Source organism: Pelmatolapia mariae, linkage group LG4, assembly GCF_036321145.2.
Source record: "Pelmatolapia mariae isolate MD_Pm_ZW linkage group LG4, Pm_UMD_F_2, whole genome shotgun sequence".
Classification (NCBI taxonomy): domain Eukaryota; kingdom Metazoa; phylum Chordata; class Actinopteri; order Cichliformes; family Cichlidae; genus Pelmatolapia; species Pelmatolapia mariae.
In genome coordinates this window covers 20,030,001-20,043,184 of record NC_086230.1, presented here as the reverse complement: position 1 = coordinate 20,043,184, position 13,184 = coordinate 20,030,001, and the positions used below count along the sequence as shown (strand labels likewise).

The 13,184-nt window shown below is 42.0% G+C and overlaps 1 protein-coding gene across 1 annotated transcript in view; it reads left to right on the top strand.

Moving 5' to 3' along the window:
- The first annotated feature begins 8,623 nt into the window (after positions 1-8,623).
- The window catches only part of LOC134626204 (cytohesin-3), a 50,513-nt gene continuing 45,952 nt past the window's right edge, over positions 8,624-13,184 (top strand). The window contains exon 1 of the mRNA XM_063471790.1: positions 8,624-8,969. Within this exon, the coding sequence (XP_063327860.1) occupies positions 8,951-8,969 (19 nt within the window). The 5' untranslated portion in view covers positions 8,624-8,950. The remainder of the gene's footprint in view (positions 8,970-13,184) is intronic.

The window sequence follows — 13,184 nt, the reverse complement described above, 5'->3', positions numbered from 1 at the left end:
AAAGTGGTCGGTGAGAGTATTTTGTAATTGTCTTTCCACAAGCTAAATGAGAAGATTGATACTCCTCTTGTGGGTGGGCGGCAGGTAAGAAGCTACTGTCAGCAACTAAAATAACACCGTAAAAGAAGTGTTTCACAGTTTTGCTGTCAAGCGCATCTTTATTCCTGGTAGAATTTGTTTCAGTACACAGAAGATAGCTGTTCAAAGTCTTTTGCTTGCTGTTGTTGGTCAGTCAGTTACTTGTAAACAGTCTGTCTGGAAGTCACATACTATAAGTCCTAAAAACCCTCCACAATTTCCTGTGCTCAACAAATCTACTTTGTTTTGTCCTTATGAAAATCCCCCGTATAAAGAACCAATCCCAGTGCAACTACCCACACTACATATTTGAACCTCTAGCTCATAGCTCTGATACACCTCATTTGAAAATCCAAACTGTTTATGTGTCAAACTGTTTATGCCGATTGCCAAACTTTGTGTTTTGCAACCAAACAGGAAATGGGACCCAAACTGTAGCAACTAAATGTTAAGTCTTGTCGGAAATCAGCTGCTGACAGACCTGCACTTTCCAAACCGAGCCTACAGCGTGACTCACAGAGTGTCACAATCTTACTTTGCTTAACATGTGATGGACTTTCCAATAGCTTGGCTGAGAGCCGTGAATATTTTATATGACACGCATTAATGCACACCTCCATGTGTAGTCAAACAATAATCCACATGATTTTAGCTCAGATGCATTAAACACTAAATTGTGATTTATGCTTAGTATTTTGGCACCGGAGAGCATTACTGTGTAAAATATCCTCTTCCCGGTTATTTCTGAGTTTCTTTTACAATTTTAAACGCTGTTGACCAGGGAGGGGAGACATATGCAAAGCGTTAAAAACGATGAGATCAAGTGCTGAGATGAGCTCCGAGCTGACCTGAAAACTGAATGAAGGGGGGAGGAGAGGTGCAGGGGGAAGCAGCGGAGGAGGTTGGGCGGTGTATTTGCTGTAGTCACATCGCAGGACTAACCGGGTAATGCAAGCAAACGAGCGTTCAAATGCATGCCTATTTTTGGCAGGTGTGATTGTGACATTTTTCTGCATCAGTTTTTTTTCTGTCTTTTGCATTAATTTATTGAAATAGGACAGTTTCATGTTGTGCACAGCTGCAAAAATCTGTCAGTGTTTGTTTTATTCAACGTATTTGTCTTAATTTATATAATTTCTTTGTTTTGTTTTTGTTTTTAGGAAAAAAACAGGTTCATGCAGGAATGCAACAAAAAACTAGAGATTTTACCAATGATTTGCATTATTTTGTTTAATAGAAGGACACAGTAATATTTTTGGGGTAAACTGTCAGCTGTATTGGACTCAAAAGCTTATTTTCATATAGTGGTATTAAAGGATCACAGTTTAGCTGTGAATCCTTGCTGGGATCGTCATGCTTTTATCTGCGATCCTTTTATCTTTGATGTTGCACCCCCATGTTGCACTCTTCAACAGGCTTGTGTGCTGTATCCTGCATCAATAATCTCTTATTTATAATCACTTAAATTGCTTCTTGATTAACAGAAGAGCTGGGCTTTCTTCAGCGTGTTTTGAACGATACGCTCATCGCTAAAATCTTAAGTGAAGTAACCTTTGCCACTGGGTATTTAACTGCAACAGGTCTTGGAGGATTTTTGCTTTAGATGTAGGGACTCACTTACAGCTTTATGTTCAAGTTCTCTGAAACACACTGCCGTCTTTGTGAGCCCAAATAAAGACTCTACTCATATGTGTCCTTGGATCCAGAATATCAACTCAACTTTGCCCTTCAATCAGATGGTGGCAGGAAAGAAGTGGCCGAGATGCAGGGCTGGATATTAAACCAAAGAGCATGAAAGGAGGAAATCCTGCTGCCCTCTGCTTCCTGTGACCTCTGTCACACACGCCACATCACACCACGGTCAACCTTGTCACCCTACACAACAGGAAGGACATGCAAACCCCCGTCATATCCCCCTGGTTTAGGTTTGGTCCAGCATTTTGGATATAAACACACAGAGGAAGATGGATCAGGAACTTCCATTCATCAGTAGAATAATAACCTCCCGTAAGGACAAAATCCATCAAAATAAGGATACGAATAAAATTGTCACTGTCACTCACTGATACTAGATACCAGAACACATAGTACTCCTCAGTAAGTCTCTTAATACATTTACCTTACAGCAAGCTATGCTATTTGTCAGACAATAGCAGTAACAACAAGAATAATGCCACTAATAATGCAAGTTTTAAACTTCATAAGACTAAATCAGATAAAATTCACATGAGGGTGGGAATTACCTAAATTAGAAATTAGAGATCAACAGTTTTTTTAGGTAGTAAACATGTTTTTTTATGCTCTAAATTTGGACTTTTAACAACAGACAGAATAGAAAATGGGTATTACTACCGTGACATCCCCCATTGCTCTAAAGTCCAATACGAAGCCTGGAGATGAGCGTTTCACCACTGTGACACATCATTTCTTCATGTATTGAAAGCAGGTGTGATAAGTAATGGATGGACTTAACTATACAACTGTATGACCAGTCAATCACTAATCACTAGCTAATTAGTGTAGATCCTTTTTATCACTAAGACTGACCAAAAAATCAAAAATATACATAATCTTTCTAACCGTGTTCATAAACTCATCAGAAAAGTGTTTTATGAAGGTTAGAACAAGGGAACGTTTGCTCATTTAGGACCAGAAATCTTTTTCCAACCACAGGTAAGGCTCCCTGCTGACCAATCAAAAGAATGTAGATCTAAGGCACTGCTGTGTTAGGCTCGCCTTTAACACCCCCAAGCTATTGTACTTTCTAAAAGTTTCTAAATGTTTCTCTTGTTTTCTTTATGTGCTTGAAACATGAAAAATGAGTTCAGTGATTTATTGAAACATGTAAACATATGTGGAAACATGCAGTTCTCCAGGATTCTTTAACCTCCTAAGACCCGAACTCTTCCACAGCATGCATTTTTAATTTCTCTTTGATATTTGGGCATATTGGGGCCCGATGAATGTAAAAACAAAGAATTACCAGATTTTTTTTTTTTACCTGATTTTGTTTCTAAGAAAAATGAGAGCCACAAATGAGGATATTAGTTTCAAATTTTGATAGAACAGTAGCAGTATAATGTCCTCGTAAGTGGATATCAGGCCCTTGTAGAGCAAAATTGAGTATTTGGTCTAAATAACCCAAAATGTGATGTCCACATATGTGGACGCCAGGTCCTAGGAGGTTAAGGAGATGTAAATCTCTTCTATGTGTGCTGGATTCTCTGTCAAGATGATCCCAAAACGCTCCTGTAATGTTAAGGTTCAAGCTCTAGGGAGGCCAATCCATGACTGATAGTTTTCCACTGTGAGTTAAAGGCTGATGGTACTTTTCTGTGTTCATATTTCCAACAGTTTTGACAAGATCCCCAACACCACTGGCTGAAATGCAACATCAAACAAGACCCTCCACTGTGTTTTGCAGACAGCTGTGGAGACTCACTTGGTTCTAATCCACCGTCCAGCTGGGGTCTTTTGTGTGCAGTTTATATCTTCTCCTTGCTTCTGGGTTGGTTCTTCCAGGGTTCCTCGCACTGTCTCAAAACATGCAATGCTAGATGAAGCTAAATTGACCATAGAAATGAGAAAGTGGTCGTCTGTCTCTCTGTGTCAGCTCTGAGAGAGATGGTAACCTATCCAGGGTGTACCTCACCTCTTGTCCTATTATAGCAGGGACAGGTTCCAGTGCCCCCATGTCCCTGAAATGGATAGGTGGAAGAAAATGGATGGATGGATATTTGATGGCAGATCTCGTGGTGCTTGCAGAAATATTTGGGTATGGACTAAAACGTAGCGCAACTCCCATATATCAAAATATTACTCAGATTACTCACAGAAGGGAAGTGAAATCCCTGGAAATGGTGGGTGAAATGATGGATCCAGAAATTTTCAGGGGGTTGGGTTTGCCGTGTAAAGTGATTCCACTTGATTGCACTGTGAAGGATTGGGGTTTGGGGGAGATGGAGACTGAGCAAGGTTAGGGATGTGAAGGGGGTTGCTTATTTATGTAATTACATATGGCGGGGTCAGGAGTTTTTAAGGGAGGAGGTGAATGCCTTCTAGGCATCGCCGTGGTGACTGGAGCATATAAAGTGGTCTGACTGCTCAATCAGGTCACGTGAAGTCGGTCAGGAGTACCACAGACGTTTCCCATGATGGTTGGCCTAATCTACCAGACGTGGTCCTCCCTGGGGGCATGCACCCTTTGCAGCACGAGACACAACTCCACACATGCTCACTTCAAGGCATCATGTTTTTTGTGTTTTTTTTTATTTGGGTGGGGGGATACTTTATGGCTTCTCTTTATATATCATACCCAAAAGTGACTTAACCTGAACACATTTTAATTATTGAATAAAACAAGTAAATAAATTCTGAGTCTGGGTGTTCAGTTGGCTCTTTACTGAAGCTATCTGGGACACACCGCGTTTCCTCTAATGACTCATAAACACATTAACCTGACATTTATGTAGAATAGAGCGTACTGAGGGAGTTTGTGTGCCAGAGAGACAGACTCAAGAATCTAAATGCTTTTAATGCAACTACTCTGACTTTCAATGAGGATGCTCTGCTTGACGGGTCCAGTGATGACATAAATGGACAGTAAAACTATATTTGTCAAACCATATTCCCTAAGCTATCACCAACATTATGTATATGACCCATTTTCCAGTTGTAGCGCAGAGAGTATTCAAATCAGAGCCTTTTTGTGCATGTATGTGTGTGTGTGTGTGTGTGTGTGTGTGTGTGTGTGTGTGTGTGTGTTTGTTTTGTGCGTGCTATTTCACATCAGTCTACCACATATGCAAACACTTCATAGCAATTGGAGCTGAATAATAAAGACTCTTTCTGGTTTGATCATTGGAGGGGCTTCACCCAGATTCCCCCTTACTAAACATTCCCTATTTCCTGTTTGCTATTTCTCAATCACCACCAGACAAAAATGTTCCAAAAAAAAAAAATCCAATCCAAATAAAGTTTTTCACTTTCTTTTTTTACTGCAAAAGCTGAAACTGGCACACACGTCCAGGAGTTAAGCTTTAAAACACATGGTTAGGTCATTAAAACACTTTGTGTCAGAGTGCAGAGAAAACAAACACTGTCTGGATGCCTGTACCCAAATGTCCTGTCTACCCCACATCTCACTGCACTAAACTGGACTGTGCTGGATTGAAGGGCTTCAGCAGGTTGTGTAATCTGCTGGCCCTGCTGATGAGCAGAAAAGGACTCTTTTTTGAGTTTCTCAATGTCTGCTCAGGACTTTTTAACCATTACTTTGTTGGAAGATGGAAAAGCACCATTAGAGTGAAAAAGAAGAGCAAAGACACAGAGCTGCAGAGTCACAACAATGATGATGTTTTGTATGCGTTTGTGGTAATGATTATTAGTCAAACTGAGCCTCATTCCATATGAAACAGGAGGGAATTTGGGCCTTTAACCTCATGGCGACATGAAGCAGCATTAGGAAAATTGACTGTGTTATGGCTGGAAAATGGCACTTTGTTTAGGACGGATCACCGAGACGGAAACATTTGTCTAAAAGAGACACCTATGAATAAACAAATGAATGAATACATTAAAACATCTGTTCGTGCTTGACCACTGGAGTAATGCACACAGGAAGCGGGACCCCCTCCTTCTCTGTGGAGGCAGGAATGCTATAATTGAAACCACGTGTGTTGTAGAAACAGAGTCTGCCAATATATCTCTTTCTGTATTCTTCACCCCCCTGTTTCCTAACCTGATGGCTCTTCTTGCTTATGCTCTCATCCAAAAGTGAAAATAATCTGAACTGCTCAGAGAGAACAAAATGCTGTCTCTAAATGTTTTGTGAGGCCGCAGAGCTCACTGGATAAATAGATGAATCCCAATTTTGGGCACATTGGAAAGGTGGGCATTTCTGGCACACAGCAGCACTCTCCATGAGCTTTTCTATTATTGCTTGACGATTTTCTGTCTGTGTAATGATTGGATCGACACTTTTTACCCCCCTTTTTTGGAATTTTTAAAAAGTGGTTCCTTGGGCATGGGCTGCTTTTTCACTCATTTTCAGTCCAGTACCTGACCATTTTCATTTCACGGCCCTTAGATGATTAAAAAATAGATCATGGAATAGTTTCAATCTTGGTCACAATTTAAAGTAAATGCAATTACATAAAATTAAGAAAATACAATAAAGTAGTAAGATTTTTTTTCCAATGTGTAAATAGTATTTAAAAATACACTAAATATTTAAATTAAATGTAAATATTTTAAATGTTTTGCTTCCAGCGAGACAGATTTTCTTCTGGTCTTGAGCGCTTCCTGAAGATCTTTTAGATGTCATTTTCAGTCCAGTCCTTACAGGGTAGAGGATTTTTATTTATATATTTTAAGCCACTTCACACTGACCTTTGAATCATGAACCAGTGTTGTGTCTACACATAAAATCTCAGCAGAGAAACAATTTTCAATTGTATCTTTAGGCACAAACAGCCTGTTCACTCATTATTTGTTCCCACTTCCTAGTTGAATTTGCAAAATAATGCCAAAGATAACACAGTCTGACGGATGAAAATCATATTTTTGAGAGATGCATCTGGATCTTCAGCTGGTCCATCTACGGTTCACTGAAGCCTCATCAGAAATGGTCTGAGAGGAAGGTTGGCTGTCAAGAAGCCATTCTTAAGGAGGGGAAACAAGGGGAAAAGACTGAGGTATGTCTTATGGATTGATGACTTTTAGGTTCAAATCATTGTCAATTTGTACAGAGGAGGTCAGGGGAGAGGTGGAACAGTGAGTGTAAAACACAGTGGAGACCAGAGATGGGCAGTAACGCGTTACTTGTAACACGTTACTGTAATCCGATTACTTTTTTCGAGTAACAAGTAAAGTAAGGGATTACTATTGCAAAAATTAATTAGATTACCGTTACTTTCCCGTAGGACCGCTGCGTTACTACGTTACTAAAACCGTGATTTTTTTGCGAGAATGTCTCATGACAGTGACGTAAGTGAGTGCCACGTTCGTGACAACAGCTGTGTGCAGATCAACAATGGATAATATAACGAGTGCGGGAGAGAGTATGAGCGTGCAGCGTTTAAAGCGTTGAAGTACTGACCTTACTTTGAGTTTGATTCCATAAAAAGTGACAAAAACATTAGCGTCCATTGTGCGTGGGAAGAAAACTTCTTTTTACAGTGAAACCCCCCCTAAACTTCCAAGCAAGCACCGAGTGCGCTACGACGTAATGGGAAATTCACAGAGAAACTCGCGGATTCTTCAACTGACCGCTGCGGCACACCTGCACCAGGGCAAACCTCCGCCTACCCCACTCCTGCTTTACAGGTGAAAATAGAGCAACAGGACAGCTGAGTCTTTGATTTTATTTATTTTCTGCTGTGTTTTACTTGCATCTATTTGAAAGAGTGAGTGTAAACACAAAAAATATTTTATTTTATGTGCTGGAATGTGCAGAAAATAGGTTTAAATGTTAAAGAAATTTCTTCCAGTCAGAGAATGTTGCATATAATTAGATTTTTGCTTGATGCATAAAGTTAAAAGATTAAAACTAATAAAACAAGTTTTAAAAAGAGACTTTTCCATTTGATTACATTTTGTATGATGGATTATGCAGAAAAAGTAGAATTGGGCTGAAAGATCTATCACTTTATCACCTATTCAGGTTGTAAATCGTGTTTTTAAAAAGTAACTAAGTAACTAAGTAATTAATTACTTTTGAAAATAAGTAATCAGTAAAGTAACGGGATTACTTTTTTGGGGAAGTAATCAGTAATTAGTTACTGATTACTTTTTTCAAGTAACTTGACCAACACTGGTGGAGACTCTGTTATGGTTTGGGGCAGCATTTCACCTGGAGAGTGTCTAAACAGCCTAAGAAGTTTCAGGCAGTACTGGAAAATAAAGGTGGTCATACCAAACATGAACTTCCAAGCTCTTTAGAACTGTACAAACTGTTTGTCTGCTTGTATGTGTTTGCCTTGTATACTGTATTTCCATGTATGCTTACATACATGCTACAGCTATTTCCCATTTTCTTCTGTGCAGAATAATATTTACTACAAACCCAGATTATAATCGTGGAATAAAAGTAACTTAAAACTGTAGTACCAGTAAATTTCCAGCAATAATTTATATGCCTAAAATGAAAATAACAAAAAAGCACCACAAATTCCCATTTTTTCCAGATGATCCGCATATTTTCCGCATAACTTAATTAAAAAAAAAAAAAGTGTCTGTATATCTGGTAACCGGTGCGCTCTGTAGTCACGTGAGTGCTGCTCGGCGATGAATGCTGACTCGCAGCACAAGCTTGTGCAGCGGAGCCGGGATGCCATTAACACCTTGGATCTTTCCGTCTACGCAATTATACGAGAACTACTTCCGGTTGTGAGTTCCAAAAATAAAACTCACTCCTTGATTTACCCCGTGTCTCTCCTGTGCTCGAGCATGATTCGTTTATTTTGAAGTCGAAATAACAGTACTTCCGGTGCTTGCATTCGCGAGCCGACCAACTTGACCCAGCCGTGTGAAAGGCTCTCCTGATACTACTGGAGTGAAGGCGTATTTGGAGGGATAGCGATAACACGCTCGGCCGGCGGTGTGGGCTAAAAGACGAGCAGCTGCCGCCGCCGCTGCATCACGGACACACCGCTCAGTGACCAGCGGACTGGCGGAGGCCCGGGGGGATTCGGAGAGGCGTGAATGGCAACAACATTTCCTAAAAGAAAACCCTGCCCGTGAGACAACCTGTATGCCAAATGCGTCCTAGAAAATAGGACGCGCGTTTGCCGTAAATTAGACGTGGGCTCGCACGGCGGAAGTTTCTGCGATCGATTTTTTGGGGGGAGATCTTGGTTTATTGGCTGCAGTCATGGACGAGGACAACCAAGGTATGATTCATTCAATCGTTTCATTCCCGTGATTTGTTGCCATTTCCCTAATCAGAAGACATGCGCCTCTGCCTCCTCAGTTTGATGATGATAATAACAACAATAATAACAATACCAATGCTACAATAATAATACATTTGGACCTGTTTGCCTTCAATTTCAGTAATCTAGGACTCTAAACGGAGTTGGTTTGACACCAAAGACATGCCACAAACACTATTTTGTGACACTAACAAGAAGTTGGCTTCTAAATGTGCAGAAAGCCCCTCACTAATGTTGCTGCTTTCAAGAGCAGTTTAATGTCTACACTGAGGAGGGTGATGATCGACACTCAAACAGATTATAGGGCTCGAAGCGTGGATGAGAGTCAGCGCATCAGTGTCGGTATGAGAGGCTGTGAGGCTTGTGTTTTTCCTGTGCCTTTGTCAGCTGTGGGCTGGTGCCACTGTGGCCCAACAGGTCCTGTCATGGTCAGCCATGCATGGCCACGAGACACTGATTCGTTTATTGACTCACGAGAAGGGCTGAGCTTTTGTTGCAAGAATGTGTTGGCACGGATGCATTTCTCCAACAGGAGCCTGCTCATCGTTCAGCACACGGGTGGGTTTAGAAACTTTTGAATGGCAGGGCAGGCTTTGGCGGGGTTATTTGGGAGTTGGCACAGGGAGTTGAGTAGAAACGCGTTTACAGTATTGCAAGCTCTGTTCGTTCTTACTTTATTACTGTGCAATGAAACTATGTAAATAAATACTTGCAAGGTAACTCTAAGTAGCCTGGAGCCATTAACAGAGTCATGTAAAGGCTCCTCCACCCCTCCTGCATATAAGATACACTTAAAGCAACACAAAGCAGCTACACACTGTAGTTTCTATCCTCCTGGTTGTTTGATTTAGGGTTCTGGTAACCTGGGGTTAATCCATGATACCTGTCACCGGCTGACTCAGGCAGAGCAGGCCAATCAGATTCCAGAGGGACCACCCTCTGTTAATCATACACTGCACAAAATCACACTTTAAACTGGCCAAGACCCCTCCAGGTTAAAATGCTCACTCCTGTTGTTTCAGGTCTATAAGTCGGTGGTATTCAGTCCCACTGGCTCACCGCTTACGGAACTGCAGGATGTGACTAATTGCTTGCGTACTGCATGCACGAATGCACACATGCATGCATGCATGGCACCTGGGTATAAAGCAGCCATTGTGCTGGGTTCAGGCAGCCGGGCCTCCAGCGTTGGGAGACGTCAGCATAGCCACACAGACAGACATATGGTGCTGTGACACCAAACAGAGGTAGCTGTCAGCAGCCTCACAAATTTAATGTCTCCTTTTCCCCTTATGGCACTTTTTGCTGTGAAGATAGATAGATGGATAGATGGCTGGACACAGGGAGTAAAAACATCAACAGTTTGCTGCTTATTGTCTGAACAAATGAGTGCCTACACAGCTGTACACACAGGCCCAATGCAAGGTGACAGACTAAAGTAGAGAATGAACAGCAGCAAGTTAGTCAACGAGGTCCACTGTGCGATTGTCGCTCCTCACAAAGTGACACACACGCAGAGACTTTGCCAGGCCACAAGTTAAGCAGGAGGGAAGACTGGAAAGTGGCGGGTGTAATGACCGAGAAATGCGCGAGGAGGGAAAGCACGTGTGACCACAAAGAGAGCAAGAAGCAGCCGTAGTAGCGGCGATGGTGAGATGTCTGAAAGGGAATGAGAGAGCAAGACAGGAGCTGTGTGTGTGTTTGTGTGTGAGAAAGAGCGTGTGGACGGGCTGGATGAAGTGCCAGGACAAATTTGGAGAGTGGCCAGAAAAGTGTGGAACGTCGCCAGTGAAAGACGACGAGGGAGAGTGGCGGCGGACTGGATATTCTTTCTGAATCAATTCTCCAGCGTGTCAGTGGAGTTTCTCTCAGCAGAAAGTTCTTCTTTTCTGTCATTATTAACTCACTTAACAGCAGGTGGTCTCAGCCTCTCTGTGATTATCTATTAAACCAGGTCGCCCTCTTGATGGGGACTCACTTTTCATTTCTTTTTCCATCTTTTCTTCCTCTTATGTTGACATATTCTCTTTGCTCTGCTAAAACCTCTTAGCACATGCTTTTAGCCATGCTTGGCTAAAATGTCAATTTTGCATCCTTTCCAAACATTTTTCTTACTTTTTTGGGAGTCTCTGCACCATGATAAGGTTCTGAGTTTTTGTTTTGAGTGAAATGCTCAGCTATTTAATGCATTGTGGTGAGATTGTGTGCACTTTTTTTTATTTTTTTTACTTTTTATTTTTAATATTAGAGAATGTGGAGATTCGTCTTTGCCCGCTTGGACATGCTGTAAAAGGCTTAGCGAGAACGGGTGTATCGTAATCCAGCTGACACACATGACATTCAGCAGTACAATGCCTACTGCTGCAGTACTCCCCTCAATGGACAATGGGCCAACAAGAGGGCCACAAAGCTCTGCTACAGTGAAGCCTGCCTGACCGCACTGACACACTGTAGCTCACTGTCAAACATTCCCATTTTGCAAGACCGACTTTGTCAGGCTGTCAAATGTACACCTGCATCATCTCCGCTTCCCCTGCTTTCGCTCTGCAGGTTTTTGTTAGTCGATGAGCCATTTTACCGCGCTTTCGATCAAGTGATGCCCATGTGGTAAGAATCAGAGCATTAGAGATAGACTTTGGCTTTGCAGCGTACCTCATGATTTTGGCTGCAGATCCTCTCTATTTACACACTGTGAAACCAGCCATTTAAACTTGGCAAGGGAGTGCGTGAGTGTGTGTTGCAGCGTGTGGTCTGTGGGGTTGCGGCACGCTGGCGCTCAACTGAGGCAACAACAGGCGCACACAGCGAGGTGGGTTTTAAGATCGTAGAGCCATTCATCTGGCTGCTGCAGGACGGCGCCCGCAGCTTCCTGCTGTGTTCAGGATTTGCGATTTTGATCGTGGGAGTAGTTTTACAGCTGCTGTCTTCTTCCCCGCAGCCCACACACTGAGAAGTGGCCTTCAAAAAAAACACAGGAACAAATTACGGCTTAATTGTGCCCACCTGTTATTAAGCTAAATCTTCCCTGTTTGTATTTTAACCCTTTGGAAGGGGCTCACCTGGTTCACCTGTGTGATAGGTGGATATAGAGAAATGGCTCTGGGGAAATTGATAGGTCATGGCTTTTGATGTCAAGTCTGAGGAGGCTCCGGCAGGCAGGCAGTTAGTGTTTGTACGCTGCCTGTGTGATGGTGGAGAACCTGAGGGCCCTGCAGGATGTCAGGGAGCAGCAGTGGGGTGTCAAGAAGAGGCCTGGATCTCTGCAATGTTTGATGGAGTTCTGCAGAAGACACGTGGGGCCCTTGCAGATTGGGTTTTTAGTCTGTTTTCCTCTGCGTACCATCAGCTGCGGCTCATTTAAAATATTCTTAACTTAAAACCCAAAGCTGCAAAGCTACATTTGTACTTGGGTTGAGTCCAGCAGTTAATTGAAGAAAAGCAATAATCGGTTCATCCTTATTACTGTAAATTTAACACATACTAAGAATCAGCTGTTTACAGTTTCTTAAGTGTAAAGACTTTATGCCTTTTTTCAGGTTTTTATCATTGTGCTACGCAAAGAAAGTAGATAGAGTGTAGTATTGATGAGTTCTGTCACCAGTAAGGATTTTCAGATACACCACCTCGGGCTGGCTCTGTGGAGTTGACGCCGTTGAGCTCTCACCGTCGACGCCCTCGTTTGTCATGTGCTTTATGACTCAGTCACACTAGAGTAAAAATAGTGTGACAACCTCATTCCAACTAGAAGAAATTGGTGGTTGCTTGGTGATTGTATCATTAAAAAAGTTGCTGTTGTTGCCCAGAGGCTGAATATGCAACACCTTTAATCTGTGGGTCACCGCTTTTGATCACAAGATTATTGCACAAGTCACGTGATGGGAGGCAACCAATCTCCAGACTGGTTGCAATCACTCTCAGACAGATTGGCAAAGGTTTGCAAGTAACTGCTCTCTAACCTATAAAAGCAGACAGATTGCCAATACATTGCAATTTATCTGAGTCAGTCTGTGACATGCCTGTTTGCAATAGACTTGACTCAGCTCAATGGTTGTATTCTGGTTATGTTTCTATATATACGCAAGTTTGCCCAAAATCTATATAATTTTGCAGCAACTTTGTCACTATTTGAACACTAGGTGAATCCAAAATTGAATTTAAAATCCTTCTTCTCAC